Raw genomic sequence first — 17,890 nt, 5'->3', positions numbered from 1 at the left:
TGGAAATCCCTGCCCCTTTCTGACTTCTGTTTCATTTTAAGAAACTGAGTCTTGTCCTGCCATTTTGTCCCAAATTTCAACGGTGGTTCTCTGGTCAGTAAGCCACTTCTAGAACAATATCTCTCAAACTGTAATGTGCATGCAAATCACTTGGGGGACCTTGTCAAAATGCAGCTTCTGATTCAATAGGTCTGGGGTGGGGCCTGAGATTCTTCACGTTTAACAAGCTCCCAAATGATACTGCTAGGATGCTGCTTGGCTTACGCTTTGAGTGGCAAGGATATACAGCCAGCAGTATCAGCACCATCTACGAATTTGTCAGAAATGCAGATCTTCGGGCCTTGCTTCAGACCTACTGGCTCAGAATCTGTCCTTTAACAAGATCCCAGGAGTTGAGAAACAGCAATGTAGAGCAGTGATCCCCGAAGCATGTACAACATCAGAAGCTACAGGTGACATTTATAAAATCCCTGTGGGTCTCGTCCCCCCGACCCACCCCACTGAGTTGTATCACCTGGCAGTGAGCACCCCCAGGTGATTCTGATGGATACCAGGTTTGAAAACTTCCAAAGCATTTTCGGAGGACAATGTCTGAGTTTCATGGGACTGGAAAAAGCCTTAGAGATCACCTGATGATAATCATCTGAAATCGTGGGCTCCTCTGGAGTTACCCTCACACAAGTCGCAGATAAGAAACTGAGGCCAGGTTCTTGCCCAGGGTCCCTGGTTAGAATGGTAGAGTCTGGCCTCCAGCACACGCGGAATTCTCCTTCCACCACAGCCCTGCCCCCTACCCACCGCGGGAATGCCTCTCCTTGACTCAGATCCAGATCTTTCCCTACTCCAGCGACTGGTTTCAGCCCATTACCTCTAAACCTCCACACCCTCACCAGCGCTTTATTTCCATCCTCTCCCCACCCGTATCACCCACCGAGCAAACCACACATTTAATTGATTGACTTTCCTCAAAGACTGTTTCTGTCAGCCTTTTCATAATGTTTGCGGCTCTTCTTGGGGGCAGGTGAAGTATGTGGGTGGCAAGGGTGTTTGTTGTCCTCTGGATTTCCATCCATCTTTTAAGAAGGTAGTTAAACTTTCTACTCATCGTCTTCCGTTTCAGCGTCTCTGATAAGTGTTCTGCAGCCTTCTGGAATGTATGTGAGCACCTCCTCTCTTACAGCTTCAGGACTTCCTCATTCTTTCAGATTGGCCATTTTCTCCCCTCCCCACCCTCCTCAGGGAGGTGCTGTTCACCATGGAAGTTAAATGGACGCACTTGGAGCTTAGAGTCTAAGACAGGGGTCTTAGCCCGGCGTCCACATACCCTAGCCCAGTCCTTTTCAATCTTGAGTGTACATTAGAATCTCTTAGGGAGCTTAAAAAACCTGATGTCTGGACTGCACTTAGATCGATTAAATTAAAAACTCAGGGTGGAAAGTAGACATCAGTAGTTTATGAAGCTCCCCAGCTGATTCCAATGTGCAACCAAGGTTGAGGGCCACTGAAAGTCCAGGGACATTGTTTCTAGGTAAGTATATGTGCATTTCCTGGAAAAGCTAAGCCATAGGTTTTAGCAGCTGCTCAAAGGTGTCTATGGCACCTTCCCCTTTCTCTCCTTCCCCTCCCCCCGAGAAAAGGCTCAAGGACTGGTCTAAGATAATAAATAAGCGGGAAGAACTTACCAATTATTAAGGAAACACCAAATCCATGTGTAAACTAAATAAATAGGCATTAATATGCAGAGCAGAGCAGAGAAAGTGCCTATTGTTGCTTCATAAGTGAAGAGGACCTCGGGAGTGTTCTGGTTGGTGGGATGGGAGAGTCCCTACCTCTCCCAATTAGCCAGGAAAACCATGTGATTTCAGATGCTGCCTCTCTAGGGGTCTGGTCATATCCCTTAACTCCCCACCCTCCACAGAACCAAACCCTGACTCCCAACCACAACATCCTGGTTCCTTCAGCCATCCCTTCTGGCTCCTCTCCGTCACTTCTTCACACTCGGACAGGATGCTCGCTGTCCAGTTTTTAGACACTGTGCCTTTGCCTCTATTCTTTCCCAGGTTCCTCCCACTCTGCCTGTCTTGGGGTGGACCGTGGGGGAAGGAAGATTGACGAGACAGAGAATGGCTGGAGAATGTTCCCTGAGGGTGCTTAGTTCATATTTGTCAAAGTGAGTAGGGTAGCCACCTTAGGAGCTCCTGCTTGGGGGGTTAGAGGGATGATGTGCAGAGATTCAGAAGCTCTGGCCTTCAAGGGACTTAGACACCAGTGTGGGGAGGCAGACCAGTGAGGAGCACAGGGAAGCATAGTAGGCACTCTGAGAGGAATATGTGGACATGTCGGGTGGGAGGGGGAGTGGACTTCATCCAGAAAGGGACTGAGACCCAGCAGGCCCCAGTGAAGAGAGATGGGACTGATTTAGGAGGCTGAGGCTAGATTATGGAGGGCACTGAATGCCAACCTGAGGACACCCACCACACAGATCAAACCCAGCTGGTCCTGCCAGCTTTTAGTCTTGCTCCCTCAGGAAGTCTTTGCTGTAATACCAAGCTTTTGAGGCATAGGACCTAATTGTAAAGCTGTCTCAACTGCCTGGAGGTGTCTAAGTTTGGGAAAGTGCCAGCTTTTTGCAGGGAGCCCCCACCTTCTCCTGTAGAGTCCCCCTCCCCACCCTGCCCGTGTTCCCAGGCCCCTGGAACAAGTCACTGACCCTGTAGATAAGAATAGTGGCTGTACTTCCCAACCACAAGTCAGGTGACACATAGGTATGACAGTGGGATGGACAATGGACAGTCAGGGACCCCTCAGAACAGGAGAGGAGGAGGGGAATAGCTTCTGGATGTTGGGTTTGAATCTCACTGCTAGAGGTTGGGAATGCAGTATTAACCGATGTAACATGGACACTGTGTCTAAAGCTCTTTGAGAGTAGATATTCAATAAATGTCCTCCTCCATCTGCTTTCCTGGGCTGAGAATCCAGGTGAAACAGCTGTACCTTTCCCCCACTCAGCACCTCCCCCTCAAAAGAGTTGTGTGCCTCTTCCCTAAGGCCTTCATCCCTTCCACTACGGCTGCAAGGATTCTCTAATTATTCTACACTTTAATAAGGCACAGAGGGCTCATTATGTAAATTCAGGGAAAAAAACCCACCCCAAAACCCAAATCATGAATTGCATCCGTATTAATAAACATTTTAATTAACACTTACCAACTGCCAACAACGTGTTAGATGTAAATAACAGGTGGATGCAGGTTGAAGTAGTGAGACTAGAAAGCCACTGCTTCCTTTCTACTCCATCCAGGAATTTCAGGAAATAGTTCACATGCTGTCTCTTTTTATTTATTTTTTTATCTTTTTTTTTTCAGTAGGATCCACACCTAGTGCAAGGCCCAGTGTGGGGCTCAAACTCGTGACTGTGAGATCTAGACCTGAGCAGAGATCAAGAGTCGGATGCTCAACCACCTGAGCCACCCGGGCACTGATAGCTCTTTTTAACTTTTTAAAAATTTATTTCAGTAATCTCTGCACCCAATGTGGGGCTTGAACTCATGACCCCGAGATCAAGAGTTGAATGCTTTTCCGACTGAGTCAGCCAAGTGCCCCCCTGCTACCTCTTTTTAAAAACAAGCTTATAGAGGAGCCTGGGTGACTTAGTTAAGTGTCCGACTCTTGATTTCAGCTCAGGTCATGATCTCAGGGCCCTGATTTCAGGGTGGTGAGATTGAGCCCTGCATCAGGCTCCACACTGGGCATGGAGCCTACTTAAGATTCTCTCTCATCCTCTGTCCCTCCCTGCTCAACGTACACACACACTCTCTAAAAAGCCCCCCAAAGCTCCCCACAAGCTTACAAGTGCTCCTGAACCCTGGAACGACTAGTACACGCTCATCATTGTTTCCCATTTAAACATATTTCTTAATAATTTAACATTTGTATGGTGCCTCTCATCTCAAATTCATTTATTCATTCAGCAGCTAGTCAATATATGTGGTAGGCATTGTTCTAGGCACCAGGATACAGCAGTGAGTCAATAAGACAAAGTTCTCAATTAGGAAGTTTACATTGTGGTGGGCAAAGACAGATAATAAGGAAATCAACAAATACACACACAAAATGTTAAATGGTGAAAAGTGGTGTAGGAAAATATGATGTGAAGTAAGGAGAATAGGGAGTGTGTGTGTATTGCTTTCCTTCTGTGGCCAGGCTTCACTGATGAGGTGACATTTGAATGCTAGAATTTACTGATTGATTGCATATAGGGCATGAGAGAAAGAGGTGTCAAGTCGGCTCCTGGGCTTTTTACTTGAGCAACTGGAAAAATGGAATTGTCACACACTGATATGGGGGAAGCCTTAGGGATACAGAGCAAGTTTGGGGATTTGATTTTGGACACGTGATGTCAAGTAGGCAGTTAAATATGCCAATCTGGAATCCAGAGGAAAGGTTGAGGCTGGAAATATAAATTTAGAAATCTTCAGCCTCTAGATTTTTCAAAACCCAAACTGGCTGTGACCATCAAGGGAATGAGTGTGGACAGAGAAGAGATCCAAGGACTGAGCCCTGGGCACGCCTCTATTGAAGGGTGAAAGAGGTGAAAACGGAGAAAGAATTGCTGATGAGGAAGGAGAAGAACCAAGAGAGTGGAGACCTGGACACCAGGTGAAGAAAGTTTTTCAGGGAAGAGTGAGACACTGTGTAAAATAATGCTGATCAATGCTGAGTAACAGAAGGCTCGAGAATTGACCATGGGCCTTGGTACTGTAGGGGGTCACTGGGGTCCTCACCAGAGTGGCTTCTATGGAGAGGAGGAAGGAAGGAAGCAAAGTTTGATGCCAGATTCTGAGAGAGAGGGAGAGAGATAGAGATAGAGAGAGAGAGAGAGAGAGAGAGAGGGAGAGATGTTGTCTTAGTTCATTGACTGGATACTGTTTTTGAAGAAACCAGGTATAGAAGACAATTTGAATATGGACTAGATATTAGGAAACTATTGTTAATTTTTTAGGAGTGAAAATAGTATTATAGGTATAATCTTAGTCTTGGCAGATACCTACTTAAATGTGAGGGGTGAAGGGTTGTGATATCTGCAATTTAATTTCACATAGCTTAGCAAAGAGCCATATCTAAAAAATATTTATTCAGAATATATAGCAGAATGTTAACGTTTGTTGAATTGGGTATACGGTGTGTTCATTACACTATCCTTTCAGCTTTTTGATATGTTTGAAATGCTTCTTTATAGAAAACTTGGAGAAAATACAGACCATGGGCCTCACTGGTGGCAAATGGAGTTTTAGAAGACCACAGGTGACCCTGATATACCATCAGGGATGAGAACCACTGATCCAATTCCTCCCTCAACATGAAACTGAGGTGTGAATAGTTGACTTTCCAAAGGACAGAACAAAGGCTAAAATTCATGTTTCTTGGCTTCCAGTCCCTTGTACTTTTCTTGTATATCCTCTAAAGGAATTTCCTAGATAAGAAACCTGACCTTCTTGAACACCTAAAACTCTTTGTCAGATGAATTGCACAAGGTGAAGAAGGATTTGGGCACTTAGGGGGTGCTCATTTGTTAGAGTCAGGTTATCAGAGGACCGAAAATCATTAGAGGGTTAAAAAACTGTAAGGTACTAAGGGCAAGGACAGTCCTAATTAAAAAAAAAAAAAATTGTATTGAAGAGCTAAATTTTCTTTTAATTACTTTTTGTGAAGATAATCATGAGATTGAATTTTATTTCACATTTGTAAGATTTAATATATAGACAAATTCATAGATTAGGAAAAAATCGGAAAGTCCTGATTATTAGTTGGGAAACAAGGTTACAGATGAAGTTCTTGGTGTTGAAAGAGCCCAGGTTCCTTGCAGAGAGACATTAAGAATTAAAGATGCAGATTAGTAGTAGGTCCCAATGTCTAGTGGGAAAGGCATTGAGTTTTGGCAGTCAGACAAGACCTGGGTTGAAATTCTGACTCTGCCATTGACTAGTTTTGTGACATTAGGCAAGTTATGTGAGCTTCCCAAATCTGTTATTCAGCTCCTCTTGCTGGCACTAGGTGCTCGGATACTGCAGTTAACAAGATGCACAAGGTGGTGGGTGCCCTCCTAGAAATCCAACAGATAATTAAGGGGTGGGGGATATTCAGGTGGGGGTTCTAACTCCGAAGGGACTGAGAGCAGCTTTTAACCAGGCAGAGATGAAGTTGGATCGGGAGACGCAAAAGAAGGCAACATTTTAAGGAAATATGGGGGAGCCTGGTAACCTGGAGCAGCTGAGAACCATACAGTTCCTGCAGCTTTAATGCAGGTGGTGGCGATTATTCAGTGAAAGTATGGAACGACCTAACTCTGACCCAGAAGTAAGAGGCAGGGCTTGGGGCGTGAACCTCAGCGCTTGAAACTCTCTCTCTGCTAGGGAAGGGGACTCCAACCTCCAGTACCACAAAAATAAAACTCCCGGCCTGTGGTGAACACAACACACCAGCGGCGTCAGGACCAGAGGCTTATATGGGGGGCGTGGCTTCAGGCTGCTCTCGACGTCCTCTTCCGGAACAGGGCTGTGCCCCGGAAGCAGTTGTTTGTTCAGCGACTTTGGGTCCATTTAGGAGACTGTGGTAGTGTTGTCACCATGTTCCTGTCCGCGGTCACCTGTAAGTGGGGCTGGAGGAGGCGGCAGGGCTTGCGGCGAGGGCGGAAGGAAGGCGCCGGGACGGTGCGGGGCCAGGGGCGCGCGCCGGCCGGGAAGCGGCCGCCGCGACTCTCCAGGCCTTCAGGACTACAGCGTCCGGCATGCCCTGCGGCGCACCGCCTTGCGGGGCGAGTGGTCCTTGGGGGTCTGCGGCGCTAGTTCTTGGTCTCGTTGCGGTCCGGGACGGGGGCAGTCGAGTCTGGTCAGCAGGAGTGGGGCGCTTTCCCCCGTCCTCCGTACGGATGTGGTAGCACAATCCCTGCACGTCCGAAGTGGGAAAAAAAACCTTAGCATTTTTAGTCCACTGGTTTCGAACTCTGAAGGTGAGGAAATGGCTTGAGAAGGGCAGTGACTTACTCTAAGTCAATACAGCTGGGCTGGGAAAGAAGTTTCTGGCTCCCCGAGGCCGCGCTCTTCCCTGCACCAGGCCAACCTCTAGCTTAGTTTCCCTCCTCCACCTGGTGTGATGGTCGTTGCAGTTTGCATAGGTTAACTTGTCAGACCAGTGGCTTGTTCCAGTGCAGATATTTTGCACCTTAGAAGAGGAACATGTGTAGCAGATCTTAGAGAGATTTGAAAAGTAACCGGTCCAACTGAAAAGAGATTGTGCAAAGCATTACATCCAGAATTGTGTTGGTTGAATCTTTGTCTTTCTAGAATTCTAGCGGGATCTCCACAAGCTAGGGAGTAGTTACTTGAGTGACAACCTATGGCATACTTCGACATTTACATATTTATTACAGACATATGAACTTTGCATAAGAAAGATAATAAGTTGCTATTTTCTTTTCTCTTTCAACCTTCCTCTCTGCGAGAAAGTTGCCAAGAGCAAGTCAAAGTAAGTAAGGTTTTTCTTTTTTTAAAACTTTGTTTTGTTTTTCCAGTGGCTGCCAACACATCCTTATGTTAAACTAAGCATTTGGTCTCTATTTTCTGAAAGTTGGTTTGAGGATTGATTACTTGGTGAATTGTTCTGGCTCTGTGAACTCTTTCAAAAAATATTTTCCCTCCTGCCCAACTGACTTACTTAAGTGATGTTCAACTAATTGAAAGAACCCTTGCTGTCTTGTTCCTAAACAAACCATCAGGGTTCCCATGCTCTTTTTGGACTACTACCATATTTCTGTTTCCTCAGAGGAAGGACTGAGGGCCATTTGTCTGGAGCCCGCTACAGGAATTTGGCTGAACAAGCTGTGATTTGATTGAACTACAGTCAGTTTTAATGAGTTTTGTAATCCTTTGCATTCATGGAATAAGCAAAAATAGCAAAGATTAAAGATTCTATGCTGCACCAGAGAGACTATAAATACCAAACTGGCATCTCAAAATAAATTTTGTAGACAATAACTGAAGATTTTGTGTTAAAAATAGGAAAATTCTTCTCCAGAAAAAAAAAAGGAACATTCTAAAGCAGCCTTTGCTTACAACCAAGACACATCCCAGATCATAAAACTAGGTTTTTTGGATTAAAGTTAATGAAAAATGTAAGTTAGTGTTTTCTCCCAGATAGCTTTTATTCATATTGCTTTTCCCACAGTCCAGTTATTTATGTTAGAATTCCGCACCTCCAGGTTCTATAGGACTCTCCCATGCCTTTGGTTTCTTTAGAGGTACTCCCTGCCTCTCATGTTCTTTGTATCCTTCTTGTGACATCTGTCAAATATGTCTTGCCTTATACCCTTGTATACGCAACTCACCTTCCATACTATACTGTTGGTTCCTGCAGTGGGGAGGGGCAGCCTTAGAGGGCTTTGCATTTCCTGTAGTGCATTCCACAGAGTAAGCACTTAATAGGCGTTTGTTAAATTTTTTTGAATGAATGAATGTTGTCTTAATTAACAAATATTGTGTGCCTCTTATGTATGAGGCACTGTGCTGGACATTGAAAGGGAGGCAAAGATGTGTAATGTATTTGTAGATGCTATAAATTCTTTTTGGAATTAGATGAGAAATAAAATAGCATGGTCTACATAGGGGAAGCCAGACACATGAAAAAGTAACAGTACAAGGTATTAAAGGGTCTAATGAGGCAAAACATGAGCTCTATGTTTTGGATGACTGTAAGTTAAACGAAATATGAAGGGGAGCAAGGTTTTACATGTCAGCAGTGTAAAAGTTCCAATCTTTCTATTTTGTCCCTTCTGATTGTACTCCTATTGCACATCCTGGAAGATAGGGCTCTTTTGAGATAGCCATCTTTATGATTTCCCAACTGGCCGGCTGGGGTTACCAATACTTTTGTATTTTCCCCCTTCCTGACTTCTGGTCCTTCTAAGTGGTGGGCGTCTGAGTCTGTTCCCACAATGTGGTTTGATTTTGTTGATTGGTTAGTTGATTACTAAGGCACTCTACAATGAAACAGACGTTGGGAATCAGAGCCATTGAAATTGTGGTTTATGGAAAATGTAGGCTTGGAACTGAACCTTCTTAGGGCTAAGTGATATCCCACCACTAATACTACTGTACAGAGTTCTCAAAATGTGCCGTCCTCCCATGACAGATTTTAGTCTATTTCCTCAGCTTGTAATAGCTTATTTTTAAATCTTAGAACCATTCTGGTGAAAATGCTGAGCCAAGCTGGGACAGGTTACTCCTTCAACACTAAGAGAAGCCGACTACGGGAGAAACTGACTCTCTTGCATTATGATCCAATTGGTAAGATTCAGAGAAATTACTCCACAATGAATTCAAATGCTTTCAAGGCCTGCTGCCCTTTCCAGACTGATGCTTAACATGTCTTGGCAGTTTTGTGGTCCCTTTAGCTCTGTAGCATTCAGTGAGTGAGTATTGAATGTTTACTGTAGTGCCAGTTACTGTCCCAGGTGCCGGGATACACGAGGACACATTCAGGCTCAGTCTCTGTATTCTTGGTACTTACAATCTGGTTTGGAAGGGAGAGAAAGAAAGAATAAATAATGTTCTGCTCAGTGCTTTGAGAGACACAAGCAGGATGCTGAGATACCATAAAGGTGGGGAGAGGCAGAGTCCACCTTTATCCTATCCTTTAGATAGGATAGATCTGGAAAGAAACCAGCCATATAAAGAGAATAGGTGTTACTGTTCTGGAAACAGAAAGAAAAGAGTCTTGTCTTCAGATGAGGAGGGAATATTCTCCTGAGATCGTCTAACAGTGGCAAGCGGTTAGGTCCAGATTTGAATTAAAGGAGTATGGTATCTATATTATTAGTGCAGGAAGGTAAGAAATGTCATTTTCCATTTTGTACCATCTGCTAAAATGCCATAATAAATGATAACTTTAAATGGTCTCAGTAGAGGGGCGCCTGGGTGGCTCAGTCGGTTAAGCGTCTGCCTTCAGCTCAGGTCATGATCCCAGGGTCCTGGGATCGAGTCCCACATCGGGCTCCCTGCTCAGCGGGAAGCCTGCTTCTCCCTCTGCTTCTTCCTGCCACTCCCCCTGCTTGTGTTCTCTCTCTCAATAGCTCTCTCTCTGTGTCAAATAAATAAATAAAAATCTTCAAAAAAAAAAAGTAGATGGAAGTATTTGTCCAAAAGAGGCAAGTGCTCCCAAGGCCAGATTGCCTGCTTACAAACAAAAGACAGCAGCTGATTGCTATTGGTAGAAGCCCAATTTTGTTTTTGGATTTCGTGAGCAGATTTATATAAAGTAAACTAGCAAACAGATTATTTATTTTAAAATTCCAGGCCATTTGTTTCATCTTTGTGCCCTTGGTTCTGAACAGCCTCTCGATAATTGCTTCTTAATAAGAACTGTACTGGAGCTTCTGGGTTGGTGACCGTGTGGTGACTATGGGAGAGACCTGCTGGGAGAGGGCGTAGAGGCTGTGTGCCCCTTCCCCATATCTGCCCTATGCATCACTTCCATCTGGCTGCTCCTGAGTTGTTAATCACTGGTAGCTGGTATCAAGGTTTTTCTTCTTCTTTTTAAATCATGCTGTGTTATCTTTAAGTATAAAGACTTCAGTCACACCACCTACAGACCATGTTACCCACTGCTCTGGCTGCCAGTCTCTTGTCTCTCCCCTAAGCAGTGGTGAGGCAGATACCCTTTCCATGGGGAAGAGAAATGATAGTTTGTTGCCTTTGCCAAAAGCAAAAATGTTGGAGAGCCGGTGGCAAAGCTCTTGTATTGGCATCTTTGATGTGAACTACATCAAAAGAACCGGGGTGTCTATCTCTGTGATCACACTTCTTCCCAGGTTAGCACCTCTGGTCACCATACATAGATTACCATTGTCAAACCTGATGACATCAGTCATCTTTCCAGTCTCCAAATCAGTCTGAATGGTGTCCTTCACCTTGATGAGGGGATCAGGATAGCAGATGGTGCGAGCATCATGGGTCGCCAGGTGAGGGATTCCCTTCATCCCCACAAAGATCTTCCTCACTTTGCACAACTTCTACTTGGCCTCCTCAGCTGTAATATGATGTACAGCAAAGCGACCCTTGGTGTCCTGCGTCAGACGGAAATTCTCGCCAGTCTTATCAATGCTGATGACTTCCATAAAATCAACAGGGTAGATTATATCAGTTCAGACCTTGCCATCAGTCTTAATAAAACCCTGCGTACAGATCTTCTTTCCTTCCTCTCCTGGTAGGGCATACTTCAGTCTGTTCCTTAGGGAAATGATGAGAGGGAGACATTCTCTCCGTTTATGGGGACCAGTAGATGGATGAAGAGCAAACACAGCGGTCAGTTTATCATCATCCCATGCTTTGGAGCCACCACACACTTTAGATGCTTCTTGGGACCACCAGCCATGGCTATGCTAGGCACGAAAAGAGAGCAGAATTGAGCTGCATTGTAAGATACCCAACTGGTGATCAGAATTGAATTGGTACCAGAATTTTATTTCCCAAAATTAATCCATTATATGATGAAAGACAGATACTTAACCTCATAAGCAGCTTTTTTATTAACTAAGGATAAGCACTCATAGACGCACTTCTGGCCAAGATGGAATAATAGGAACCGAATCTCCCTTCTCCCTGGAAACAACAACAAAAGGACAGTATAGGCAGTAAAAGACAGTGATCCCTGAAAGAAAGGAGACAAACGAGTGTTTGTAAATAATCAGACAAAATGGAAAATTCTGTCTTGTTTGCTTACCTACACAAGCCTCGTATCTTCAGATGTCATGAACACAAGCACCTGTACTTTCCAGGCATCTCTGTTTTATAGATGAGGAATCTGATGCCAAGGATCTTAATCAAGGACACACAGCTAAACTATGTTACAAAGATTTGAACTCAAGACTGTTGGACTCCAAAGCCCGGGCCCTAAACTACTCTGTGTACTCATGAGAGGTTTCACAGGAGGCTGAAACCTACCTACCAGTGCCTGACTTCTGGGCAGGCTCTTAGTGCAAATCCTGGCTAACAGCTGCATTCATAGCTGCCTTCAGTGTTGGTACGGAAGGTCTCACAACCACTGCTGGACCATTCATTATGCTGCATTCATCAATGTCTAAGAAAAATAAAAATAACACCTTCAAAAAAAAAAAAAGGTCTCTGCCAGTGTGAGGAGGCATATAAAAAAGGGCTCTGAGAAGCCCAGTTGTAAAATTGGATGATTTCCATTCTTAAACACGAATAAAATTCCCTGCTGTTTTTATGGTGTTAAAATTTCTCGTCATTGTTTATCATAATACAGAAGGAATTCTAGGTTTGTACCTGATGATTGGGAGTCCGAGTTTCAGGATGATACCTCATATGGTAGAAAAATTATTAGAATGATAGGGTATGTGTCTTAGTCCTTTTGGGCTGCTGTAACAAATACCACAGACTAGGTGGCTTATCAACAACAGAGACGTATTTCTCAGAGTTTTGGGCCCTGGGAAGTCCTAAGATCAAGGTGCCAGCCTGGTTGCTTTCTGGTGAGGGCCCTCTTCCTGGTTTGCAGCCTGTGCCTTGTTGTGTCCTCACACAGTGGAAGGGCGGGCAAGCATCGTGGGGTCTCTTATAATGCATTAATCCCATTCATGAATACACCCTCGTGACCAAAGCCCTCCCAGAGGCCCACTTCCTAATACCAGTGTGTTTGGGGTTTAGGATTTCAACATATGAATTTGGGGTAGGGGGGCCCAAATATTCAGACCATAGCAATACGATACTGAGTTGGTGTGATACTTTTCTCCCTCTGATTTCTTTGTATCAGCTGGTGAAAACTCAAAGTGATGCACTTTACAGTAATTGTTTTTCTAGCATTTAGCTCCCTTAGAGTTTATTTTTAGGAACTTGTACAACATTAATGTTACTTGAATAACCTTTTATATCTTCAGTATGAAAATGTGTCAGGATTTTCATCCTTAGTATAGAGGTGTTAGGAACTTGTTATTTGTCAGATTGATTTTAAGTTTTGAGACTGGGAAAGAACACAACCATGAACAGTTCTGATCATAAGTTGAAAGTGGGAGAGAAGATTCATATGTAAATTTCAAACAGACTGTTAGAACTTTTCTGATAAGGAATGGTCTAAGCCTTGACAGCACAACTTTGCCTTTTCTGAAGAAGAGAATGTTCTGGGATAGTGGACTGCCTGGCTTTCTGCCCACCTACTGAATGCCTTGCAGGCTAGCATGATGATGTTCGCCTTGGGGCCTGCCCCCTTGCCCAAGGTACCAAATAGCTTGGCAGTCCTCCCAGCAAATGGTTAGTTTAAGGGTAATGTTTTGTTAGTCTGCTTTATAAAGGAAATCAGAAAAGTTCCCAATTATTTGAGCATTTCATAGTATACTCTGGCTAGAACCAGCCTCTGCCTTTTCAAACTCCTTTTCCTCATATAAAACTTAGATGCTAATTTCCAAGGAGGAAGGATTAAAGGCTGAGGCGTAAGCTTATTAAACTTTGCTAAATATATGAAGGCTTATCATGAAGAAAATGAAAACTTGTCAGTTTTGATTCCTTGGATGACTAAACAAGACAATATAGACTTTAACTGAAGTAGAATACATTTAGGTTAGATGTAAGGAAAGAACTTGACAGATTCATTCTTCTATGAATTAGGCAGCAAATATTTTGACAGAAAATTTATGTTTATGATTATGGATAGCAGTGTGTCATTTCAATTCAACTCTATATCTCGCAACAACCCTGTGCGGGAGATGGAGTTATCCACACCCCTAGGGAAGCAAACTGAAGGCAGAACATTTTGAGAAATTTGCCCAAGGACTCACAGCAGGTATAAATGGTAGAGCCAGGGTTTAAACCCAATCTTTTCAACTCCATGCTCCCTATTTTTTCTATGACACGGAGCCAAATTCATCTTCCTGTTACTATTTTTTAAATTGGGGAGTGCTGTACAGCATTATAGGAACAGTGAAAACCTTACTGCCCAGCATCCAGTCTCTGATTTTTTATCCAGGCAATTAGTACTTCTTTAAAGATTTTATTTTATTTTATTTATTTATTTTTTAAAGATTTTATTTATTTATTTGACAGGGATAGAGACAGCCAGCGAGAGAGGGAACACAAGCAGGGGGAGTGGGAGAGGAAGAAGCAGGCTCATAGCGGAGGAGCCTGATGTGGGGCTCGATCCCATAACGCCGGGATCACGCCCTGAGCCGAAGGCAGACGCTTAACCGCTGTGCCACCCAGGCGCCCCTAAAGATTTTATTTTTATTTATTTATTTTAGAGCATGTGTGTGTGCGTGCATACACATGCACGCACACACACATACATAGTATTGGGGGGAGGGTAGAGGGGAAGGGAGAGGAAGAGAGAGTCTTGAGCAGACTCTGGGCTGAGCATAGAGCCTGAAGCGGGGCTCGATCTCTGACCCTGAGATCGTGACCTGAGCTGAAACCAAGAGTTGAATGCTCAACTGATTGAGCCATCTAGGCGCCCCAGGCAATTAGTACTTTTGCTTTGGTTTTGTTTTAGAGAGCTGTCCTCTGTTATGATATTTTCAATAATGAGATTTTGGTTATAATTTTCATTCTATTACCATACTAGAAAATCCATATTTGGGTGTTACACCGTCTCTGGAAAGTACATGGTTTGATGTCTATTTACTCCTCTAGCCAGACTGCCTTTTTCTTCCGTGGTCTACTCAGTTCTTGTTGCATTTTTCTCTGGAGTCCAGCTCTCAGTCTGGTCTTGCTCATCTGCAAGAGTGTTCATTAACTGGGTGAAGACATTGTTTTCCATGTTTTGTTCCTAGTTTTGTTTTTTGATTTGGCTGTTTCACATTGGGTGAGAAATCACCTGGTGGGGTACCAAAGACACCACCGATCAGCTGGGGAGCCTTCCCTTGATTTCCTTCCCATTTTCTCTAGGTTTCTGTGGCCTCTGGGACCGAGGAACTGAGTTTGCAAATCTGTTCCATCCCCATGTCAGAGGAATAGTAAAATAAGAGAAAGGAGAGTGCTTGTGGTCTGATAGGTATTTTTATTTGAAAATGGTGATGAAACTTTCCATCTTCGCTACAACCCATTTTTCTCTTACAGTGAAAACAAAAGTCCTCTTTGTGGAACAGAAGAAAATACGCTCCCTCTAAACAATGGATCGAAAACGAATATGATTTATAAATGAGAAGACTGAGGGCGGGATACTGATTCAGAAATTCTGCAGCATGTAATAAAAGAAGAGGAAATGGCACGGAATCACTGCCTCCTGTGATTTGAAGGCCATTGTGAAGAAAAACAATGTACTGAAAGAAAGTTCTTCATATTAGGACATGTATCATTGCATCACATTTATTTATCTTTCTGGATATTTTTATAGCCCTTAATAAAAAATATTAAAATAGCCTGTGCTATTGTCTCTTAGTGATGTTTTCCCCCACTCTTTGAAATAAAAAACAGCTACATTAATAAAGAATAACCATTGTTCGTATAAAAGAAAGTTTCCATAATGAAACTTGTGCAAGACTTTCCAGTCTGCTCCTCTTTGTACTTCATAGGAAAGGCAGAGTCACTCTCCAGAGTGATCTTGAAAAAACTCCCATGTAGTAACAGAGAGGGTAACGGTGAACAGGAATAAAGGGGCCAGCCTTGTAACACAAAAGAAACCGTGAGAACTTTTGTGCTTATATAATTAGGAAAAATGGTATTGGTCCATATTCTCAAACTCTGGACACTGAAGCAGTATCTAGGAGTTTCTAGGAATGCTTTGGACTCCCTTTATCTTTTAGAGTTCCTTTTTTTTTTAAATTTTTTATTTAAAGAAGAGCTATAGTGTATTTCCATAGAACCATGGCTAGGGGTTCTGGGGCATGGTATCACACAGCCAACCAACTTGGAAATTCCACTGATAATCCCTAATGTTCAGGTAAGGTAAGACAGCCCTACCCAGATCCGCTACTTTCTCACTCAAGCTATTGTTTCCTACAGATTTTCAGAAATACTCCGTTTTGTCCTTAGCACATTTCTGAATGTAAGAAGGATCAGCTTTTATTCTGATTTCTGCCGATTCACATCCAACACCATTTAAAGCACTTATGTAGAAGAGTGATGGCATGCCTACCATGGGCTCAAGCAGGACAAAACCAGCATTCCAAAGTAACAGGTGTTTCCTCTCCGTGGCCCAGTCTGTCTATGGAGGATATGCAAGAGTAGCTTTCTGAAACTGGAATCAGATGTAGACACTTGTTGAGTCTCGGGGGCTTGGGGCATTCGAGTCAGTCAGCTGTTTTCTGGCCTCTTTTGTTAGAGCTCTGGTTCAAAGCAGTAACATGAGATCTTGGCTATTTTTCGGTTGAAACTATACATAGTGATTTTGGGTCACAAGGAGAATCCTTCACCTATAGCCAAGCCTGCTATAAAGGGTCTGTGACATACATGAATCGCCATTAAAAAAAGCAAAAAACAAAATCTGGCTTAACAAATGACTTGTCTGTTCAGTACATGAGCTGAGTGTGGCCCACAGGTGGTGTTTACATTTAAAAAAAATGAATTGCTGATACTTAACCATTGAAAAAATTTCAATAAACATCCAAACTTCTGGCTTCTCTTGCAAAACAGAAGCTTTGACACACTAACGCTGAATATCAACTGTCTCTCAGGAACTGCTTGAACAGTCATGTGCCCCCTTCCCTTAACATTCTCCACTCGGACTCTAGACACTGTTGTCCACAAGCGCTGCTCTATGGTGGACATACAGCATTCACGATCTGTTGGCAAGTGAGTTTGCTGATTCCTGATCGTGGTAATGTTTGTACAGGTCCTGGTCGTGGAATCCTTAATTTTGGTTGGCTCTTGGAAATACATGAAAAGCGAAGAAACCACCATTATAAAAGAGTAAATGAAAGCCTGAGGATGACTTCATAAATGAACATATTTGCAAAGAAAGGAGAAGAGGATATTTTATAGTAAGCTGCTAGCTAAGAGAGGTCACCTCCCTCCCCCCAGTACATTTTATTTCCAGGTACATTTATTTTAGGGCTAGTAGCAATCAAAACAGATCAAGTGGCAGGTCTTTTTTGTATGGATACGATGACTGTGTTCCTGCAGCCTGGACACTGACCGCCGCGATGAAATTGGATCTCTTGAGCATTTCTTCCAAGGACAGATTTGGGTAGTAAGCCAGGTAGAAGGCCAAAGCCCCCACAAAACTGTCACCAGCGCCCTGTAATTAAAAGCACAGTTGTGGAGATAAGCGTGTAGTCACCTGGTGCCCAGACTGTATTTTCGAAATATTTAAGTACACTTTTATTTTAGAAGAGCTTCAGATTTACATAAAAGGTAAAAGGATAGTACACGGGTTTCCATATACCCTACATCCAGTTCTCGTAACATCTGGTAACCTCTGGTAAGGCCGTACATTTGTCATAATGAATGATATGGTATTGATACTAGCTGAACTCCGTACTTTATTTGGATTTCTCCAGTTTTGCTTAATGTACTTTTTCTGTCCCGGGATCTCCTCCAGGATACCCTATTACATTTAGTTGTCATGTCTCCTTAGATTCCTGTGGGCTGTGACAGTTTCTTGGACATTCTTTGTTTTCAGTGACCTTGATAGTTTTAAGGACTGGTCAGATATTTTGTAGAATGTGCCTCAGTTGGGATCTGTCTGTGTTCCTCATAGTCAGGCTGTGGTTATGGTTTTTGGGAGGAAGACCACAGAGGTGAAGTGTCATTCTCTCATCACATATATCAAGGGTACATACTGTCAACAGGACTTGTCACTGATAATGTTAATCTTGATTACTCGGCTAAGGCAGTCTTTGCCAGGTTTCTCCACTGTAAAGTTACTTTCCTCCCTCTTTTCATACAGTACTCTT

General features: G+C 43.4%; 2 protein-coding genes and 1 pseudogene across 7 annotated transcripts in view; 1 reads left to right on the top strand and 2 right to left on the bottom strand.

The window, feature by feature from the left end:
- The first annotated feature begins 6,504 nt into the window (after positions 1–6,504).
- Positions 6,505–15,414, top strand: MRPL33 (mitochondrial ribosomal protein L33). Its single transcript, XM_045809167.2, has 4 exons — positions 6,505–6,648; positions 7,506–7,524; positions 9,235–9,341; positions 15,114–15,414. The coding sequence occupies exons 1-4, from the start codon at positions 6,627–6,629 to the stop codon at positions 15,161–15,163; spliced, it is 198 nt and encodes a 65-aa protein (XP_045665123.1). The 5' UTR covers positions 6,505–6,626; the 3' UTR covers positions 15,164–15,414.
- On the bottom strand, positions 10,156–11,427 carry LOC123799887 (small ribosomal subunit protein eS4-like; annotated as a pseudogene).
- The window catches only part of RBKS (ribokinase), an 87,508-nt gene continuing 79,773 nt past the window's right edge, over positions 10,156–17,890 (bottom strand). For 3 of the 6 annotated variants that reach the window (XM_087863756.1, XM_045809162.2, XM_045809166.2), the window contains one exon: positions 15,035–17,232. In XM_087863756.1, the coding sequence (XP_087719882.1) occupies positions 17,059–17,232 (174 nt within the window). In that variant the 3' untranslated portion in view covers positions 15,035–17,058. Of the gene's footprint in view, positions 11,655–15,034; positions 17,233–17,890 lie in introns of those variants that run through there. The other 3 variants (XM_045809164.2, XM_087863755.1, XM_045809163.2) reach the window with 3 other exon arrangements.

The sequence above is a fragment of the Ursus americanus genome, chromosome 7, assembly GCF_024610735.1.
Source record: "Ursus americanus isolate L20-20 chromosome 7, mUrsAme1.1.p, whole genome shotgun sequence".
Classification (NCBI taxonomy): domain Eukaryota; kingdom Metazoa; phylum Chordata; class Mammalia; order Carnivora; family Ursidae; genus Ursus; species Ursus americanus.
Note: the sequence above shows the minus strand (reverse complement) of the source record. Positions and strands in the feature narration are given on the sequence as shown.